Source organism: Vanellus vanellus (assembly GCF_965231255.1).
Source record: "Vanellus vanellus genome assembly, chromosome: 14".
Classification (NCBI taxonomy): domain Eukaryota; kingdom Metazoa; phylum Chordata; class Aves; order Charadriiformes; family Charadriidae; genus Vanellus; species Vanellus vanellus.
The window spans coordinates 2232128-2251943 of NC_138919.1; the positions used below are offsets into that span (position 1 = coordinate 2232128).

Below are 19816 nucleotides of genomic sequence, written 5' to 3' on the forward strand. Positions count from 1 at the left end.
GGCGGGGCGGGGGGCGCCGGCGGCTGCCGCCCACCCGGGACACCCGCATGGGGGGGGGGAGCGGGGGGGGGGGGACCGGAGCCGCTGCTCAACCCGCCGAGCCCCGGGACGGGACGGGACGGGACGGCGCCTGCTGCCCTCGGCGGGGAGGGGAAGGGGGAGGGGACCGGGGGGGGGGGGGGGGGGAGGGAGGGGATGGGGGAGGGGAGGGGGGAGGTGCTGCCCGCGCCCCCGCCCCGGCCGGACCCCCCCCCCCCCCCCTCCATCCCGGGCTCCACCGGCCCCGGGGATACGGGGATGCTGCAGCCCCTCGGTTCTGCGCCGGCCCGGGACACCCCCGGGGGATGGGGGGGGCGGGGGGGGGGGGTGGCGGGATGTGTCGTTTGTATGTGTGTGTGTCCCCCGCGGATGGCAGCGATTGGGGTTCGCCTGTCTGCCCCCCCCCCCCCCCGGGTGCTCCCCCGTTCTAGGGGTGTACCCGGCTTCTGCTTTTGGGGGGGGTTGCCTGTGCCCCCCCGCTCCCCCCCCCCCCCCCCCGGGGCTGGGGGGTACCGGCCAGGCTGGGGGGTCCCAGGAAGGCTGTGGGGGGGTCCCAGGCCGGTTGGGGGGATCTTAGGCAGCCTGGGGGGGTCCCAGGCAGGCCGGGGGGGTCCAGGAAGGCTGGGGGGATGTCCTGGTCAGGCTGGGGGGTCTCAGGCTGGCAGGGGGGGGCTGGTCAGCCTGGGGAGAAGGGGGGGGTCCGGTCAGGCTGCAGTGTCCCAGGAAGGCTGGGGGAGGGTCCCGGCCATGCCAGGGGTCCCAGTCAGGCTGGGGGGTCCCAGTCAGGCTGGGGGGGTCCCAGTCAGGCTGGGGGGGTCCCAGGAAGGCTGGGGGGGGGGGGCAGTCAGGCTTGAGCAAAGGGATTTCCAGCTTGGAACGAGAGAAAACCACATCATTGCCTCCCGGCTGGACGGGGGGGGGGGGGGGGGGGGTGTGGGGGTGGGGGTGTTGTTCACCCCGAGTGTTATTACCGTCCCCTGGTGTGGCTGTCCCTGCGGGGGGGGTGGGTGGGGGGAGCTGCGTCCCACGCTGGGGTCCGGGAGCATCCCTGCGGACCGGCTGGAGGGGAGCACGCTCCCCGTCAGCATCCCGGGTGCTCCCGCCTGCAGCGGGGTGGGGGTCCTGCCTGCCCCCCCTTAGACCTTATGGGATGGATGCTCAGGGTGGGGGTGGGGGGGGCACCATCCATCCCGCTCCCACCCCGGCCGCCAAGGGGTTAACCCCATCCCAGCCCCATCATGGGCAGCAGATGTGGAAGGAGCTGGAAAACCCTTCTGCAAAGTTGGGGGGGGGAGTCCCCCGCAGCGCCCGCGCTCTGCTCCTCGCCACCAGTAAGCCACCCGTCGGCTGCGGAACATTCCGGGCTGGGGGAGCGCGGCCAGATCCGGTCCCGCCATGGCATCCTCACCTGGGGGGGGGTGGAGGGATGCGGGATGCGGCCGTGGTGGCCCTCCAAGTTTTGAGGCTGTTTGAAGGTGCCCGCTGGCTCCCCGGGGAAGGGGATGGATGGGCTACCACCAGCCATCGTGTGGCTTTTTGGGTGCGGGAGGTGGCGAGTGCTGGATGCAGGGCGAGCTGGGGAAGAGCAGCTCTGCTCCCCCGGTGGCTTTGTCCTTTCGTGGCCGTGACGAGCTGGCGGGTGACAGGGAGCACCCCACAGCCCCCCTTCGGGGCTGCAAGCGCCGAGCACCGCGGCCTGGCCACCGAGAGCAGCGGGGAGGCCACCAGGAGCCGGCGTGGAGTGGCTGGACCCCCCCCCCCCCCGGCACCTCAACCAGGGTCGGCCACCGCGGTGCTCGGTGCCTGCCGGTTCCCCCCGTCCCCAACCAGAGAATCCCACGGGGACGGAGGGGAGAAGGAGCTGGAGACCTTCAGAGGTGTTTCAGATGCAGCTCCGCGCTGCCCCCGAGGAGTTTTGGGGCTACGAAAGCTCCCCAAATCTCTAACCCTATGGGAAACATATTTATTTAAATGCATTTAGGGTTGGTTTTATTTTTTAATAGATAATAACTCGGAGCTGCCAAGCCCCCGCCGTGCCGGGGAAGGGCAATTCGGAACAGCTTCAAGAGCCGTTCTTGAAGGACGCGGAGATCTTCAGAGCTTTAGGGCTTTTCCGCCGCTGCTTCAAAGAGATTTTGAGCCATTTGGAGACTTTTTCAGAGGACACGCAGAAGAGCTCGAGCCCTCCCCAGGGAGGCTCCGAGTATTTTTGGGGGAGTTTCGGAGCAGGGTGGTGCTGGTACCGGCTTGCTTCCGCCTCGTCGGTGTCCGCCGGAGGGGTTTTAGGGTGGTTTTCCCAACAGTTTGGCGAAGTTTAGGGACGTTAACCACCGCCGAGAGGGACGTTCGGAAGGCGCGGAGGAATTTCGGGGGCCCTTTCGGAGGGTGGGAGAGCACTCGAGGCATTTCTGAGGAGGCTCGGAGCGCTTCAGAGCTGCTACGAGCGCTTTTATGATCCGGTTTGAGCTATTTCAAGGAGTTTTCGAAGAGTTTAGAGGACTTTGAGAGCTACTTCGAGCCCCTCCAACGCCGTTTTAGCACCTTGGTGCCTTTCAGGGCCGGTTTGAGGATCCCGAGAGCTCATTTGAGCAATTCAAGTGCTTCGGCGCTGCCCGAAGGTCCGTCCTTCCACAGCTCCGAGCGGTTCAGAGGCGCTTCACAGCTCCTCGAAGCGACCCAGCGCCGCGCCAGCGCCCCCGGAGCCCTTCGTTCGCCCCGTTTCGCTCCCAGCTGGTGGGAGGTCGAGTTTTCCGGAGGCATTTTTTTAAAGGATTTTTGGTTTTCGAGGCGTTTTAGAGAAACCTTGGCGCGGGCTAGAGCTGCTTAGAGGGGCGTAGAGCGCTTTCCAGACGCTCTGGGATGTTTTCGAGCAGCTCGGAGGAGGCGCGCGAAATGATTTGGGGCGTTTTAGAGAACTCGGGAGCGCTTTGGGAGGCATTTCCCAGCACGCAGAGGTGCTCGAGAGCTCACGGCAGCAGGTCCGGGGGACTGCTCGGAGGAGTTCGGAGCAGCAGTTTCGGAGTCACGCGGAAGCAATCGAGGAGGCGAGAGGGTATTTTTGCAGGTTAGGAGCCCCTTTGGGGCGGCTTCCAGGGACTGGGAGGAGGCGGAGGGGAGCTTAGAGGGGTGTGGAGCGGCTTAGTGGGGTGATTTAGAGCGTTTAAGGGATTTTGAGAGCGGCGCAGAGCAGCTGAGTGCTCCGGGGGGGTGGTGGGCACGGTACGGAAAAGGGGAAAAACTCCCATGTCCTCACCTGGAGAAGAGCCCAAGAGTGTCCCCGCCGGGGCTGAGCCACAGCCCGGCCCCGTATCAGCATCCTCCGACCCCCCCAGAGAAAGGGGGGCACCCTGGGGAGGGGGGGGGGGGGGACACACAAGACGTGGTGCCCACCAGCAAATCCGCCCCCGGTTCCCACCCACGGAGAGGTTTTGGCTCCCTTTGACCTTGACCCCTCCGGAGCCAGCGGGGTCCAGCCTCCCCCCATCCTCACCAAACTCCTTCCCCCCCCCCCCCCCCCCTCCCAAAATCAGGGCTGGGGCAGATCCACTCCCATCCAGCCCCATGCTTGGATGCTCGGACGCTCGGGATGCTCCGAGCTGCCCCTGCGGAAAGAAGGTCTCCGGGCAGGAATAGTAACAGCTTTTAATCTGACAAGAATTGATACATCGTTTAAGACAATACTGTTTTTGCCTCTTTTTTTTTTTTTTTCGGGGGGGGGGGAGGGGGGGGAACTTCCTTCACATACCGGTGGGGGAAGAGGAACATTTTTGGGAAGTACAGTTTTTGTTTTTGTTTTTCCATAGGGACTTTAAAGCATGGTGAATGTGCAAGTCAGTGCTTTGTTTGCTTAAAACTTTTTTTTTTTTTCCCGGTGCTTATTTACAGTTACAGTACCTCTTTGTGAGCGACAGGAAAAAAAAAAAAAAAAAAAAAAAGAGAAAGAAAAAAAAAAAAAGTGACGATCGTTTGAACTGGGGACGCGTGATCCCAAGTCGAGAAAGGCAGATCTCCGATATTTATATATTTATACATATATATATATATGCTTTTGTGTATACACAGATACATTTTTCTCTCTTCTTTAAAGTATTAAAAAAATGATCAACCTTCATTCTATAAAAATACCTACTCTACAAGATAGAAAAATTTTCCCTCTCCAAGTATACACTGATTTACACCCGAAACTTCTCTGGAAATGTACATTACGTGGCTTCTTCCCGCGGACTCGGGGCAGGGAGGGGGAGCGGATGGCGGGGGAGGGCTGGGCGTCCCCCTCGCCCAAGGTTTTTGGGGGCTCTTCCCCACTCGCACAAGGCCACGGGGAGGGGATGGAGCACCCAGAGGCGATGGGTGGAAGAAGGAGGGTCATGGCGGCGGGGGCTCGGCTGGCTCCGGCGTCGGCAGCGCAGGGGACCCGGGAGCCACCGGTGACCCCCCCCCCCCCAATCAGTATGGACTAAGGCTGCGGCAGCTGCCACCTCTCCCGGCCAGTGGCACCCTCCGGGGACAAAGGGGGACGTGGCCGCTCCACCACCGCCGCCAGCGTGGGAAGAGAGATGTGCCCACGTGTCGCGTGCGTGGAAGCGTTTTGGAGAGGAGCAGGCAGCCCCCCCCTCCCCCCCACCGGCGGCCAAGGGATCGCCGCGGCTTCTCTTTCCAGGCCAACCTGGCGTTCCTAAAACCTGAAAAAGAACGGCTTTTTGGGGTCTGGAGTACTAAAGGAAGCCGGATCCTTGGGATTCCGCTGGCTGCCTCCTCCCGGGAGCCGGAGAGGAGCGGGTGGGTTAAAGCGGCTGCTCCCCCCGAGGTCACGCTACGCCACGGCCGCTTGTGCCGGCGAGCCAAAAGCTGTCCGATGTAAACATGGCTTTTGTTTCCCAGGGGAGCTGCTGTTGCGTTCTCCGGTCTCCTCTCCCCGACGGCGCAGAGGTTTGAGGCCGGGCTGATGCCGGGGGCTGAGAAACGAGAGCAGCGGCTCCGTCCCCTGCCGCGGGGCAGGGAAAGCGGCGGGGGAAAGGCAAGGCGGAGCGGGCTCTCCCTCCAGGACCGCAGCTATCACCAGCAGAGCCCTGCTCCGGGTGGGAACGGCGCAGGCCACCGTCCCCAGGCCAGGGAGCTTTGGGAAGGGAAGGTGGAAAGCTCAACCCTCTCCGCCGGGGCTCCAGACCTGACCCTTGACCACCCTCGGCCACTGCGCGCCCCCCGCGCTGGGCCGGGCGAGCCAAAGCAGGATGGGGAGAAGGAGCCACGGAGCAGCCTCCAGTGCAAGTCGAAAGAGTCGCAGCCTTTCCCCCGAGTCCCTGCAGGCTGGACAGACAGCACCCGTGTGTCTGCAGCTGGGGCCGAAGGGGACGTGTCCTCCTCCCTGAGCCAGCCTGGCTCCATGGATGCCCGCAAGAGCCCGCGGCGGCCAGCAGAAGAGCCGGGAGCGGGAAGAAGGGCGAGCGGAGCCGCGAACCGCCAAGGCGTGCCGACGGTAGCGAGCCACAGAGAGCAAGAAATAAATAAGGAGGCAGGTGACAAAGCGCGCCGACGCGCCCTGTCCCCAAAACGGCCGCTCCCCGGCCTCTTTCCGCCACCGGCGAGAGAAGAGAGGAGCCGGACGGCGCTCCTCCGCGCACAACCCCTTCCCGAGCAGAAGTGGCGGGGCAAGGATTAACCGCACCAGCTGAATGAGGGCATTTGCATTAAGTTAATTAAAAAAAAAAAAAACAAAAAACAAAAAACAAAAAACCCAACCACCTCTACACGTCCAGGCCACGTTTCCCTCTTTCCCAGATCCGCCCCAGTGAGCGAGTGTGTCAGGGACACTTTGGCAAAGCAGATACTTGGGGCTGGACAGGGCAGCAAGGGAAAACGTCAGCTCCGTCGTGTCCTTCTCCGTCCCGTTTATCCCGCGGTTCAGAGAAACCCTCTCCTTACAGCTCCCCGCGCACCAGAGGGTCTGACGGCGCTGTCAGGACAGTTCCCAGCTTGACGCGTAGCGGGGCCCGTACAGGTCCTTCCTCCAGCTGTCCGTTGCCTGTGTTTCTTCTCCGGGTTTCCCTTTCACCCCTCAAAACCAGAAGGGTTTCAAAATAAACGGAGTCAGACAACAAAGCCTCGCTGCTGGTTTTCTTTTTCCCTGGTCCGCTGGTTAATTCACCCACCGATCCGACGCGATGCTTCCTCGTGCCTTCATCAAGAGCAAAGACGTTTCGAGTCCCTCTTTATCCTCTCAGAGCACCAAATCCACACCCATCGACAAGCGCGCAGCCGGTGGCTCTCGCCCGCCCTTATTTCACTTCCAGGATGGAGGGGTTTGTCTCCATGATGGCCACGATGATCCTGTCGATGTAATCCTGCAGGCGGAAGTTGATCTCCTCTTGCTTCTGAATTGCTTCCATGAGCTGCAAGGGAGGGAGAAAGGGAGTGAGCGGTCACCGCCTGCTGCTGCTCGGGGACAGGAGAGGGGGTTTTTCATGGCTCTGTGCACCCACGGAGGTTTCCCCCCCTTCTTCATTCTGGCGTGGGCTGTCCCTGGCCACGTACTAGTGATCCACGGCGTTACTGCCAGGGACCAGTTCATAGAATCATAGAATGGTGTAGGTTGGAAGGGACCCTGAAGATCATCCAGTCCCACCCCCCTGCCCTGGGCAGGGACACCTCCCACCAGCCCAGGTCGCTCCAAGCCCCGTCCAACCTGGCCTTGAACACCTCCAGGGATGGGGCAGCCACAGCTTCTCGGGGCAACCTGCGCCAGGGGCTCACTGCCCTCAAGAGTGAAGAATTTCTTCCTCATATCTCACCTAAATCTACCTTTTTCCAGTTTGAAGCCATTCCCCCTCGTCCTATCACTCCATGCCCTTGGAAAAAGTCCCTCCCCGGCTCTCCTGGAGCCCCTTTAGTCACTGGAAGGGGCTCTGAGGTCTCCCCGGAGCCTTCTCTTCTCCAGGCTGAACCCCCCCAACTCTCCCAGCCTGTCCTCCCAGCAGAGGGGCTCCAGCCCTCCCAGCATCTCCGGGGCCTCCTCTGGCCCCGCTCCAACAGCTCCATGTCTTTCCTATGCTGGGGGCTCCAGAGCTGGAGGCAGTGACTTTTACAGGCTCAGTAACCTCCGGCTGAACTCCCTTCTCCTCCTTCCCCGTGGGATGACCTCACCCCCAAGCTGGGTCTCCCCCTGACAGATGCTCCTCCATCCCCAGATCTCCAAACCACGCCAACGGGTGCTCGGCCACAGAAGCCAGAGGAGGTGGGGAGCGCAGGCACGGCACGCTGAGCCCGGCGCCCAGATGCCCAACTGGTAGAGGAATACATCCCGGTGTCTCTGGGGCTCCCCCCAAGTCGTTCTCCCTCCTTGAGAGGGCTCTGGCCCAAGAGGAGGAGATGCCCCTCAGCTGCTGGACCCGCTCACTCCTGTCCTTCCTCAGTTTCTCAGCCAGATGGGAGCTTGGAGGAAGCGGGGAGCATCGCATCTCCCTTTGTTCCCCTCCCCCCAAACAGCCGTGTTTGCCCATTACACCTCTCAGGGTCTAAAAGAGAGAATTCTGCCGCTTAACGTGGGCTCGCACACCCGTATCCGGGGCACAGCCGCAGGGAGCAGGGCGAGCGCGTGCCAGAGAAGCCGAGATCTTTAAGATCCTTTTTAAGACAAATACAGACAGCCACAGCCCGTGCTGGCTGGCCCGTCCCGGCAAGGGGAAGGCAATCACAGGGCAAAGTGGAGCTGCCGGTATCAGCAAATCGGGAAGCAGCAGCTTCCCCTATTCCCAGGAAGGAGGGCTGGCAGGCAGGGGAAGCCCTGCAAGCTCTTCAAATAGTTCCGTGGGTTTGTCTTCGCTCACGACAGCTTTCAAGTGAATTTTGGGAGCGAGCTGTGCCACAGACAGGGCCACGTCGGCTCCTCCCGGGTCCTCGGTGGGCTGAGGGGAGAGGAGACGCACCAGTCACCCCGGGGAGATGCGGTATGAGGGCAGCGGTACCCCACGGCACGTACCTCGTCTCTGGAGACCGAGCTGATCTCCGCTGCCAGGGATTCGGAGAAGGAGGCTGAGAAGAGGTTCTTGGCTCCCTGGATGCTCAAATTAATGATCTGTCCGTTCAGTTCATCGTTCTGCTCCTTCAGGTTCCTGTTATCCTGTTCACAACAGACAAACCAGACGCCGCTGAAGCATGTGGTGCCCCTCAGAGCAGACCCGGCCAGGGAAGGCAGGGGCTTTGTCCTAACCAGCAGCTTGCTCACACAGCACTGGGAACAGCGTACAGTCTGGGCAGAGCCTGGAAAACCTCCAGAAACACGGGATATGCTGGGGAGATCCAGGGGACACAGCAGAAGAGGTCTCTTGAGTGTACATGCTGTCCTTCAGAGGAAGGAGCCAACCTCTCCTGTCCCAGGAGAGCGAGCTGCTGGATCCAGGGGCAGTTCCTCGGGACGGAGCCCTCCTCAGTGTCAGGGAATGGGCATCCCCTTTTGCAGACCGAGCAGCCAAGACTCTTCCCTCCCCGCCCAGCCCCACGTACCTGCTTGAGCTGCTTGATCTCTTGCTCCAGCTCCGTCTCCCGCGTCCTGCTGTTGTATTCCTGGAGCCCCATGCTGCTGCTCCTGCCTCTTCGCTGCTCAGCTTCCAGTTTGAAGAGTTGCAAGTGCTCGAGCTGCTTCCTGAGGTCTTCAATGAGCTGCAGCACAAGGGAAGGGGACAACTGAGTGCCACATCCCCTGCAAGTCCAACAGCTTGCGCTGGTCTTGGCTGGGATCCCCAGCTGGGAGCGACCCCATCGACTGCAGGATTAACAGACCCTTTCTGGGGGTGCACACGGCTTCTCCTTCCTCCCCCATGCCTCCAAGGAACAGAGAGGGGGAGCTACTTAAATACATGAGAGCAGCCCTGGAAGGACTTTGACGGAGCATCAAAGATGCCAGCTCCGGGTCTGCAGCAGCAGACACGTCCTCCCCCCGGCAACGTGGGCACCCGCTGGGGCATCTCCCTCCTGCCACAGCGCTGGGAATCCCCGTCTCACACCGGAGTGCTCTCAGCACACCAATAATTTCCACTTCGAGGTCCAAAGCTCCTTTCCTCTCGCAACAGCAAGCCCTGCCCGAGCCCCCAGGTGGAATCACCAACCCCAGACCCCTGGAAGGGGCAGGAGGGGGTCTGGGTTTTTACCCCCCAAGCACAGAGGAGCTGGCAGCTCTCACCCAAGCAGCCCGGCAGCCCTCTCTCCTCCCGCCTGGCTAATCGCCTGCTGGCTCCACGTGCCATCGTCACCGTGCTTCCGCCGCCGCTCCTTTGGTGCGGAAGAGAAACGGGGCCCGCGGGAACAGACCGTGGCGGCACAGTGCCACGGGGTTTGCAGACGCAGAGACACTCGGCTGAATTTTAACGCAGGCGAAAGCCACAGACGTCCTATAGCTGTACTGCTGTACTATCTCTCTCTGCCCAGGCAGGACTAGATCCTCCAGTTACATCTATTTTTGGAGAGGCTGAGGAGGCCAGCCTCCCCACATAGCCCTAATTTGGGGGGCCAGCGGGACGGGGAGGCGGCCCGGACTCCACTCACCTCCTGCGTCGACTCCTTCTCCTTCTGAAACTGGTGCCTCTCCTGACTCAGCTTGTCCCCCATCTTCCTCTTTTTCTCCTGCTCCTCCGTGAGCTGCACGGTGAGGTCTTCGATCTCATCCAGCAGCTTCTGCTTCTCCTGTAACGACACGAAAAGCGATGGTCACCGGGCCCGTCTTCGCTCGGCGCTGCCAGGGCTCTTCCCGCTCGCTCAAGGACACGGCGCACGCTGAGCACGGCGGGGAAGGCTCTTCTCGCTGACGCATTCGGATGCTCTGCCTGCTGGGATTTCATTTGCTGTCGGAGGGCTTCAGAGCCCGAGCGCTTTGGCGGCAGCAAGAGGAGCCACACGCCAAAACAGCACCGCTAAGAGAGAGGTTATAAGAGCTGACTCGAGAATAAAGGCACGCCGGCAAATATCCGCACTCGTGCAGCTTTCTGGGCAGCGGGATGCTGGCGCGGGACGTGGCTTGGGCAGGACTGCGGCCAGCAGAGAGGCTACAGGCCAAGAAGAGACATTAAATCATAAAGCTCCTTTGGTCTGAATTTCAGAAAAGCCAAAAATCCGAGATCTTAAGCCGCTCTGGGGATGCTCGTTCTCCGTTTCAGGTAGAAAAGAATTTAATCAAGGATTGGCAGGAGGAGGAGTATGACCAGTTCAAGGCGGGATGTAAAACATACAGCCCAGCTCTGTCCCCTTCTTACGCTCAAAGCTCTGTCCGAACATTTGAGACGGCAGCTAAAAAAACGCTTCCCTGCACAGCAGCACCCTTCTGCCCACGACCAGTTCAGCTCCTCCCCAAGCTGGCAGCTTCCAGCCCGGCTCTTCCCACGAGGAAAGGTTTTGCCTTCCAGAAAGGTAAAAATTGCCACCGAGCGAAGGCGGTGCTGGTCGGCCCATACCACGAAGAGTTGAAGAGCGGCTCCGAAGAGAGAGCTCCGGCGCCCCGGACCACGAAGCACAGCCCCAAAAGCACTGCGTCAGCAGAAAATGCAATGCTGACCACGAAATCCCGATTTCAGACAGCAGGTCACGAGCAGGACTTCTCGGCAGGGAGGGGCAGTAATTGCACCTCTCCCTCCTCGTTAATCCCATTAACTGTGCAGAAAAGCAGCACTGCTCTGCAGAGAGATTAAGGATCAAAACCGACTTCACGGGGCCGAAACACACCTAAGCGGGAAATTTATCCTCCGATCCGCAGTGGTTTTCCTACCCCCAGCCTCGACGCGCTGTGCTTAAAAGGTCTCGGCAAGATGAGGACCACCTTATCGTGGCCACGTCGGGCAGAGATGGAGCCGCAGCGCTCTCCCGCAGGCTCGAAGGCTGCGAGTGGATGAAACACTTGAGGGCCTTCAGCGGGGCGGAGAGGTTTGATATCACTTAAATTTTAATCTTGCATCTGCCACAAGCTTGAACAGGGACAAAGCGTACCCTTTGTACCAGACGTTACCAGTCTGTCACCCAACATTCTCTCCAAAACTGAGGATCTTGTCCAGCCCGTGGGGCAATCCCAAGCACAAATCCAGGCTGGGCGGAGAATGGCTGGGGAGCAGCCCTGAGGAGAAGGACCTGGGGGTGCTGATTGACGAGAAGCTCAACATGAGCCGGCAACGTGCGATCGCAGCCCAGAAGGCCAACCCTATCCTGGGCTGCATCAGAAGAAGCGTGGCCAGCAGGTCATGGGGGGGGATTCTGCCCCTCTGCTCTGCTCTGGGGAGACCCCCCTGCAGTGCTGCCTCCAGCTCTGGAGCCCCCAGCATAGGAAAGACATGGAGCTGTTGGAGCGGGGCCAGAGGAGGCCCCGGAGATGCTGGGAGGGCTGGAGCCCCTCTGCTGGGAGGACAGGCTGGGAGAGGTGGGGGGCTTCAGCCTGGAGAAGAGAAGGCTCTGGGGAGACCTCAGAGCCCCTTCCACTGCCTAAAGGGGCTTCAGGAGAGCTGGGGAGGGACTTTTTCCAAGGGCACGTAGGGATAGGACGAGGGGGAATGGCTTCAAACTGGAAAAAGGGAGATTTAGGTGAGATATGAGGAAAAAATTCTTGACTGTGCGGGTGGTGAGCCCCTGGCGCAGGTTGCCCCAAGAAGCTGTGTCTGCCCCATCCCTGGAGGTGTTCAAGGCCAGGTTGGACGGGGCTTGGAGCAACCTGGGCTGGTGGGAGGTGTCCCTGCCCAGGGCGCGGGGGTGGGAACTGGATGATCTTCAAGGTCCCTTTCAACCTAAAGCATTCCGTGACTCTATGACTGCGGCACCTCGGCAAGCCCCTCACCCCGTCCTGCCAGCAGCCGCTCAGCACTGAATCCTGAGCAGGGCGAGAGGGGAGAGGATTTGGGAGATAACACAACGCTTTGAAGACTCAACACGAAAATCCCAGAGAGGGCGTATGTGCCCGGGCAGGACGCGGAGATGAAGCACGCCCGCTCCTTTTCCTCCCCTGCAGCCGACTGTCCCGCTGCGGGCTGCAGCCACCGGGATGGGGACAAGTTTCCACAAGAGGGCACGAGTCCCCTCCTAACCAGCCAGGACAGGGCTGTCACCGCTGCACCCTGCGGCTCTGCTTCCCGCAGGCTGCGCTCTCACAGAGAGATTTATTCGGGGGTTTGTTAATCCCAGCTTCCAAGGCAAACAGCGGGAACCTGCACGGATAGCGGTACGGGGTAGCTCAGCTCCCAGGCGAGGTCTGCAGGGATGGAAGGCAGAAGAAGCCGATTTGCTCGTTACATAAAACAGATCTCGCATAAGCCCTTCGTGTAAACTGCGAATTTCAGCTCCAGCCGCGGGAGAAGCCAAAACCAGAGCTCCGGCTCGGGCACCCCGAGCACACGCGGTCCTCACCTCCTCAAGTCTCTCGATGTTGGCTTTTAAACACGGGACGCAGGACCTCAGCTCGCTGTTCTCGTCGTCCAGCTGCTGCAGCCTGCGACAGCAAAGAGACGCGTAAGAAACTCACCCAAACATCCCAAGCGTAGGAGATCTCGGTTGAAACGTCGCAAGGAATATTAAACCCAGGACCGGCCGAAGGCAAGCCGGCAGTGATTTATCGTTTCAAAGCAAACCCCGTGTCGCGGTTTTGAGCCGGACTGGCCACTGAAATTTCCACTATTTCTACTCCCAGGGGAAAGAGAGGGGCATCCGCACAACTTGTGGTGAGTCCGCTGCCCAGTGCCATGCCCTCCTCAACCAGTCCAACTCTATTTTTTAGGCCAAGGGCTTCATCGGTCCACGGGTGAGCCTCAGCCTTTGGCACCAAAAAGCGGACATATCGCCTGGGCAGAGTAAGAGGGTTCGGAGAGGGATTCAGCTTTGCATTCTCCAGGCAAAGTCACATCCATTTCTCATGGTAACTGTCCTACTACAAGCCCGGTAAAAAAAAAACAACTCTCGCTGCCTTCATTTTACTGCAAGGGTTGAACAATAGGAAAATCCTCTGGAAAAGCAGCAATAAACACCCCATCAACAAAAAAAAAAAAAAAAAAAAAGTTAAATAAATGAACCCTTTCCCACAGCACTTTTTCCTTTGGAAGCCAACAGGCAGCACGAAGCATCCTGTCCGGGACACTGCCTGTCTGACACCTCTTCCAACGTTTGCCTGTTGCCATGAAGGTGGAAAACATCTGAGCATCAAACGTAGTTCCATGGGTCATTCATGGGAACAAGCACGAACAAACCACCTCTCCATTCACGCAGTGTGGGGACAGCCCCACGGACGGAGAACGTGCGGTTAATTTACACCGCATCAGGGAAATTCAAACAAAGAGTCTGAGAGCAGGTTCAGGGAAGGGCTTGATTTAGGAACGAAGGTAAAAGTAGCCAAGACGCAGTGTTTATAATGACTTTAGTTATGACTTTAACCAAGTTAAACTCACTGTCTACCGCACTTTGGCTCCCCAAAGGCTGCGGTTGCAAAGCGTCAGCCTGTACATGTATTCCAGCGCGTACGTGGGGCTCCAGGAGACATGCCACCACCCGGCCCTGCCCCAGCCCCACCTGGCCTGCAGGTTCTCAATCTCAATGCTCTTCTCCCTTTCCATTTTGCTCAGCAGCTCCCTCTGCTTCTTGATCTCCTCCAGGAGGGTTTGGTCAGCTCTCAGCTCCTGTTCCTTCAGCTGTTCCTCGAGAGCGTTTGCTCTGCGGAGAGGAGAGAGAGAGGATTAGCTTCTCATGATGGGTCACCCCCGGCAAGCTGCCGTCCCAAGGGAGGGATCGAACTCTCTTCCCAGCTTTTCTCCCACCCCACAGAATAACTGGGAGAAGGAGACGGTGAAACACAGCGGGGTGGCAGGGGAATGCGCACCCACCGCAGCGGGTGTACGAGGGATTCACTTCATCCCAGCAGATGCAGTGGGAGCGCAAGACGGTCCATGGACACTCCTGCTGACCAACACGACAGTCAAATAAAATAATCCAAGTGGTACATGTCTCTGTCTAATTTTTGAAGTCTCCAGGCTGCATCAAACCCCTTTTTAAGTGGGAGGCCAGCAAGGGGGTGAGGTGAGCGTGAAAGCCCAGCGATCATCTTATAACCCGTGGGTCACGGTCACAGCATCACCCAGAACAAGCTGCTTACCGGGAACCTCATCCCGATCCTCCTCCCTTTTCACTCTCTCACTTTCCCAACAAAAAAATATGGGATCTGCCGATCAATTTTTCTCTGTGTGCCGGCATAACTGCAATTTCCACGCCGTCCCGAGACGGTGACGGCGCAGGCGGTGGCCGCGTTTGCTCAGACAGGGCAGAGGTCCTACCTGCCCTCCGGAGCAGGCAGAGGTAGCCCAAGCCCCTAGACCCAAAAAATCACCCCACCAACCCCAGCAGCGGTGCAAGAGCCGAGGTTCGCTCGGCGGCTGGTGTGCTGGAGTTTACGCAATGGCTTCGCGCAGGCAGGTGGGGAAGGTTTTTGCCCGATGAAGCCGTTCTTCAACCGGCAAGGAGCACACGTGGGGCTTTGCTTGATTAAAAGCCGACTGACACTTCTGGGCCAAGCTGCTGAAGTGAAAACGTTTCCCTGGCTGCAAAGTTCATGGGGGCTTAGAGGAACCTCTGTTTGCATCGCTCGGTTCCCTGACACGATTGTTACTTAACAGTCTTACAGCCCTATAGATAAACTCCTGCCGGGTTTATCTGCCGAGGGTAAACACGCCGCTGGAAGAGAGAAGCCTGCCAGATTAGTAAAGGCGGCGATTACATCAAACGGGATCCAAAGGGCTACAGCCCAGCCAGGATCCCAAAGCAACGGGATCCAAAGGGCTACAGCCCAAAGCAACGGGATCCAAAGGGCTACAGCCCAGCCACGATCCCAAAGCAACGGGATCCAAAGGGCTACAGCCCAGCCACGATCCCAAAGCAACGGGATCCAAAGGGCTACAGCCCAGCCGCGATCCCAAAGCAACAGGATCCAAAGGGCTACAGCCCAGCCGCGATCCCAAAGCAACGGGATCCAAAGGGCTACAGCCCAGCCGCGATCCCAAAGCAGCGGGATCCAAACGGCTACAGCCCAGCCGCGATCCCAAAGCAACGGGATCCAAAGGGCTACAGCCCAGCCGCGATCCCAAAGCAACGGGATCCAAAGGGCTACAGCCCAGCCAGGATCCCAAAGAAATGGGATCCAAAGGGCTACAGCCCAAAGCAACGGGATCCAAAGGGCTACAGCCCAGCCACGATCCCAAAGCAACGGGATCCAAAGGGCTACAGCCCAGCCGCGATCCCAAAGCAACGGGATCCAAAGGGCTACAGCCCAGCCACGATCCCAAAGCAACGGGATCCAAAGGGCTACAGCCCAAAGCAACGGGATCCAAAGGGCTACAGCCCAGCCGCGATCCCAAAGCAGCGGGATCCAAAGGGCTACAGCCCAGCCGCGATCCCAAAGCAGCGGGATCCAAATGGCTACAGCCCAGCCGCGATCCCAAAGCAGCGGGATCCAAACGGCTACAGCCCAGCCGCGATCCCAAAGCAACGGGATCCAAAGGGCTACAGCCCAGCCGCGATCCCAAAGCAACGGGATCCAAAGGGCTACAGCCCAGCCGCGATCCCAAAGCAATGGGATCCAAAGGGCTACAGCCCAAAGCAACGGGATCCAAAGGGCTACAGCCCAGCCGCGATCCCAAAGCAACAGGATCCAAGGGGCTACAGCCCATAGCAACGGGATCCAAAGGGCTACAGCCCAGCCGCGATCCCAAAGCAACGGGATCCAAAGGGCTACAGCCCAGCCGCGATCCCAAAGCAACAGGATCCAAAGGGCTACAGCCCAAAGCAACGGGATCCAAAGGGCTACAGCCCAGCCACGATCCCAAAGCAACGGGATCCAGGCTGGCTACTGGGAGGGCAGAGACGGGTAGTAGGGACCCAGATGTACCTTCCGCCCAGATCTAACGGGTGAAATAAGGGCCAGAAAGAGTCCACATGGAGCGAGTGTGTTCTCCTCCTCGAATGGGAATCTTTCCAAGGAGCACGAGCCCCGGTTTGAGGGCTCCTCCAACCCCTGGAGCTCCAGAGCTCCGGAGAGACCTTTCAGGGTGGACACACAGAAGGCAGCCCGAACCCCGGCTGGATTTAACCCCGACCAGGGCAGTGTGGGATCGTCGAGGGCAGAGCTGTGAAGCTTCCCTGCTATTTTCTCTCCCGTGTCTCTCCTCCCCTGCTGCCTCCTCACCCCGCGCGCTCTGGTAGCGCCGGAGCAGCTCCTGCCCGCGTGCAGGGGGAAGGCACTGGGTGCCGCAGCAGGCGTAGGAGGTAATAAAGTCACCCCCGGTGATGCTAAGCCGGATTTTGGCCATGGCACAAGCCGGGCTCCCTTACCTGTGCACGAGCTGCAGGTTTTCCTGCTTGAGGCGGCTGTGCTGCTCGCCGTTAGCAGCCGTGTCCTTCTCCAGCTCCGTCACCCGCTTCTCCAAAAAGACCACCTGCGCGACAAGAGAGGGGAGGATCAGTCACTCAGCGCTTGGGTCAAGCGGCCCCAAGTGCCGGAGCGATTCCCACCACCTCCAGAGCACTCGCTTTGGGGCTGCCTCTGGTTTGTGGCACCGAGTCAGAGCCGGTCACCCCGAAGCAGCTCCCAGCATCACCTGCGTCCCGGCTCTTCACCGCACATGGCAGCCTGAGCCGCAGGAGCCATCGCTGCTTAAAAACGGATGGCTGCCACTGGAATCAGGTGGCCACGCCTCGATTTAAAGCATCTTTTTACCCCCCCCGGGTTTCTCAGTTTTTGATGTCTCCCCCGTACCACTACACGGCCAAAGACTTCACTCTTTCCTTTCGTCGAACTCTCTGGGATAAAAGCCCACGCGGAGGGCCAGAGGGATGCCGGCTGGACCACCGGAGCTCTGCTGCGTCCAAGCGCAGCCCTGAGGCTGGGGATAAGCCGAAAGCCGGACTGCAACAGCCGACACGGAAATAAAGTCACGTAGGATGAAACAACGCTAGCTGGTGGGGCAGGATCAGAGATGAGTATTGTCTCCCTGTACCTATACGGGGCTTATTTCAGCTGTCTGCGTTTTCATTCATTTTCCCTAAATAGTGCCCAACTTCGAAGAGCAAAGGGGGCCGGGAGCGCCCCTCCGCTTCCCACTCAAGCACAAGTAGGGGGCGGGTGGGGAACCGCAGAAGGACAGAGTTCGTGGTCCCCAAAACCCCATTTATACCCATACAAGAACAACGACAAAAGGCAGGCAACGAGGAGCGTGTCGGCAAAACCCGAAGCATCGCCGCGGGGAGAAGGGCAAGCCACGTGCAAGTGTGTTAAAAAGAGAAACGTGCAGGGACACAAGGCCTTCCGCAGAAGCGCATACACGGTTTCCCGAGCCAGACGCCTTCAGGAACGCGAGTGTTTTATCCAACTTTCAGACTTGGAAAAACAACGTGTTTTTTTTTTTTAAATATGCATTTTTTTTTCGATGCATTATAATTATATCCAAGTGCAGCCACACACGTATGCATTTATCTTTCACGTGCTGCTCCATGCAGCTATTAATAGTGATTCCAGAATTAAAAAGCCATTTTCAAGGAGTTTCGGGACTGCGGCAAATGCTTACACAAGCCACAACTCACCCATCTTTGCCTTTCCCGCTTTCCCTTAGCTATTTTTCCCTAGTGGAGCTAAAAGGAAAGCTTTCTCGTGCTCCTGCCCAGCTCCCGCCTTGCCCTTTTCTCCTACCACCCCAGTAAAAACCCAACAGGACCAGCACAAAATCGGCTTTCTATCCTGATGGCACGAGCAGCAGCGGCAAGAGTGTGCCATGGAAAGGAAGCCCTTGTTTCGGCATCAGGTGACTGCTCGTCTCAGAAAAGCAGAAATTGGGAACTTCTCATTACGCGAAGCAGAAGCGAAAATACAGCCTGCAAACAGCTACCCCCTCCTCCCGGGGAGCCGGAGGGAACCCCCCCTCCCTGCAAGGGGGGGGGGGGGGGGGCAGCACACCTCCATCCCCAGGAGAAGGCACCGGTGCCACCTCCTGACTCAACGCAGGACCTCTGCGATTCAACTCGGAGCGCTCCTCCTTCTCCATCCCCTCCATGCGGAGGGCTTCGTATGTGTGTCCCCCCCCACTCCCCCACGCCTGGGGGGCTCGGAGCTTTGCAAGCCACTACGTGCTCCGGGATAGAGCAGACGGCATCGCTCTTACCTTGTCCGTGATGTCCTCTTCCGTACACTCCAGCGTATCCCGGTATGAGTCCTCCATCACCCCCACGGACAGGGCGCTCGTCTGGTGCAACTGCCTATAACAGAGACAAACCGCCCCAACCCACAGCAACGCCAACATCAGAGCCAACATCCCAAGGACGCGGCAATTCCAGACGACAAGTGCTATTACAAGACACGGGTCCCTTCTCTCCCCTCCTCAGCTGCCACCTCCTTTTCCAAGGGGATTTAACAGCACCGCTCCTTCTTGGGCCACAGGATTTACAGCAAAGGACGGCGCGAGCAGGTCCCCGGCAGAAGAGCGGTCCTTCTCGCCACCAAGTTCTCCAACAAGCTCACCGCCTCGGTGCGGCCGGCTGACGGGGCTGAGCGGGCGGCTGCTTACCGGCCGGAGGAACGCGCCCCGCGAGGGCAGCGCAGACGTGGACACACGCCGCTGGGACTTCATACTATGATCGCTCGTTCTCGCTCTTTGGAATGGGACGAGATAAGAGCTCGTTCTTTTCACTTTCTTTCTTTCTGAAGGTACCCCCGGGCCGCGCGTTATCCAGCAAAGGACAGAGTACACCGCTCTAGCAGCTGATAAGGTTAATAAGAAGGGGAGGCAGCGGGTGTAAGGGGAGGGAGGGGAGAAGAAAAAAAAACCCTGAACCTGTTGTGAAACACCCCGAGCCACCTCGCCGCGACAGCGGCGGGCGAGCTAATCATTAGCAAGGCCTTGCGACGTCGGTGTCCGCAGCGATCTAAAGGCCACCCCTTGGAGGGGCTGATCTGCGCTACATCCTCGTGGTGTCGCCGCGGATCAGCTCCGTCGTCTCGTGGCACGAGAAATTGCTATTGCCGCGGGGAGGGGTGGTTGCCTTCCAGCTCCGTGAACCCCAGGCAGATGCCACCTGGAGAAAACCACTCTGCTCTCCCACTGCCACTCCAACGATGAGCAGTTTCACAGACCTTTGAAGCCAGCACCGCTTCGGAGCAGGAGGGGAATGAGAAAACCACAGAGGTCTCTTTGAACCTCAGTTGGTTTTTTTTTTTCCAAGGAATTTGTAACTCGGCCTCTCAAATTCACCCCGCTACACAATACGCTCCTGCAAACATTCATGAAGCATAACTGGCATTTACCGAGGAGACCACAGCCGAGTACCAGCCTTATTTTGCATCCTCATCCCGAGTGTATATATTTAGATTCTAAAGTCTCGGGCGCATTTGCCATTTACATCACGCCAAGCACAACAGGGCCTAAGCAGCTGAGATTTCTTGGCACAAGCAGGAAGCCGGATAACAAAAATCAGGAAAAGAGCCCTTACCAAAATAAAATCAATTTCCTAAAAGCGAATGCTTTGGTATTATTCAGTAATTACAGTATCCGCAACAAAGGGCTTGCTTTGGGCTGAGCTGAAGGATCTGGCTCTACTCTGCAGCAAACCCCTCTTATCTCTCTCGTTATCATGAACCACACTCGACTGCTCTCGAATTAACCACTATTTACTCAGCCCCATAAGTCCCAGTCTGAGAAAAGCATCTTGCAAACGCAAAGGGCCGGGAGGGTTCGGTCCTCCGTAAGAAAAGGGCATCTCCACCCCCCAAAAGTTTAACTCCAGTCCTCCC

The 19816-nt window shown here is 59.0% G+C and overlaps 1 protein-coding gene across 1 annotated transcript in view; it reads right to left on the reverse strand.

The window, feature by feature from the left end:
* Positions 1-3685: 3685 nt before the first annotated feature.
* The window catches only part of RAB11FIP3 (RAB11 family interacting protein 3), a 45472-nt gene continuing 29341 nt past the window's right edge, over positions 3686-19816 (reverse strand). Inside the window, exons 6-13 of the mRNA XM_082490281.1 lie at positions 18192-18285; positions 16369-16472; positions 13561-13701; positions 12409-12490; positions 9577-9714; positions 8539-8694; positions 8015-8155; positions 3686-6428 (exon numbers count right to left, since the gene is read on the reverse strand). Of these exons, the coding sequence (XP_082346407.1) occupies positions 6315-6428; positions 8015-8155; positions 8539-8694; positions 9577-9714; positions 12409-12490; positions 13561-13701; positions 16369-16472; positions 18192-18285 (970 nt within the window). The 3' untranslated portion in view covers positions 3686-6314. The remainder of the gene's footprint in view (positions 6429-8014; positions 8156-8538; positions 8695-9576; positions 9715-12408; positions 12491-13560; positions 13702-16368; positions 16473-18191; positions 18286-19816) is intronic.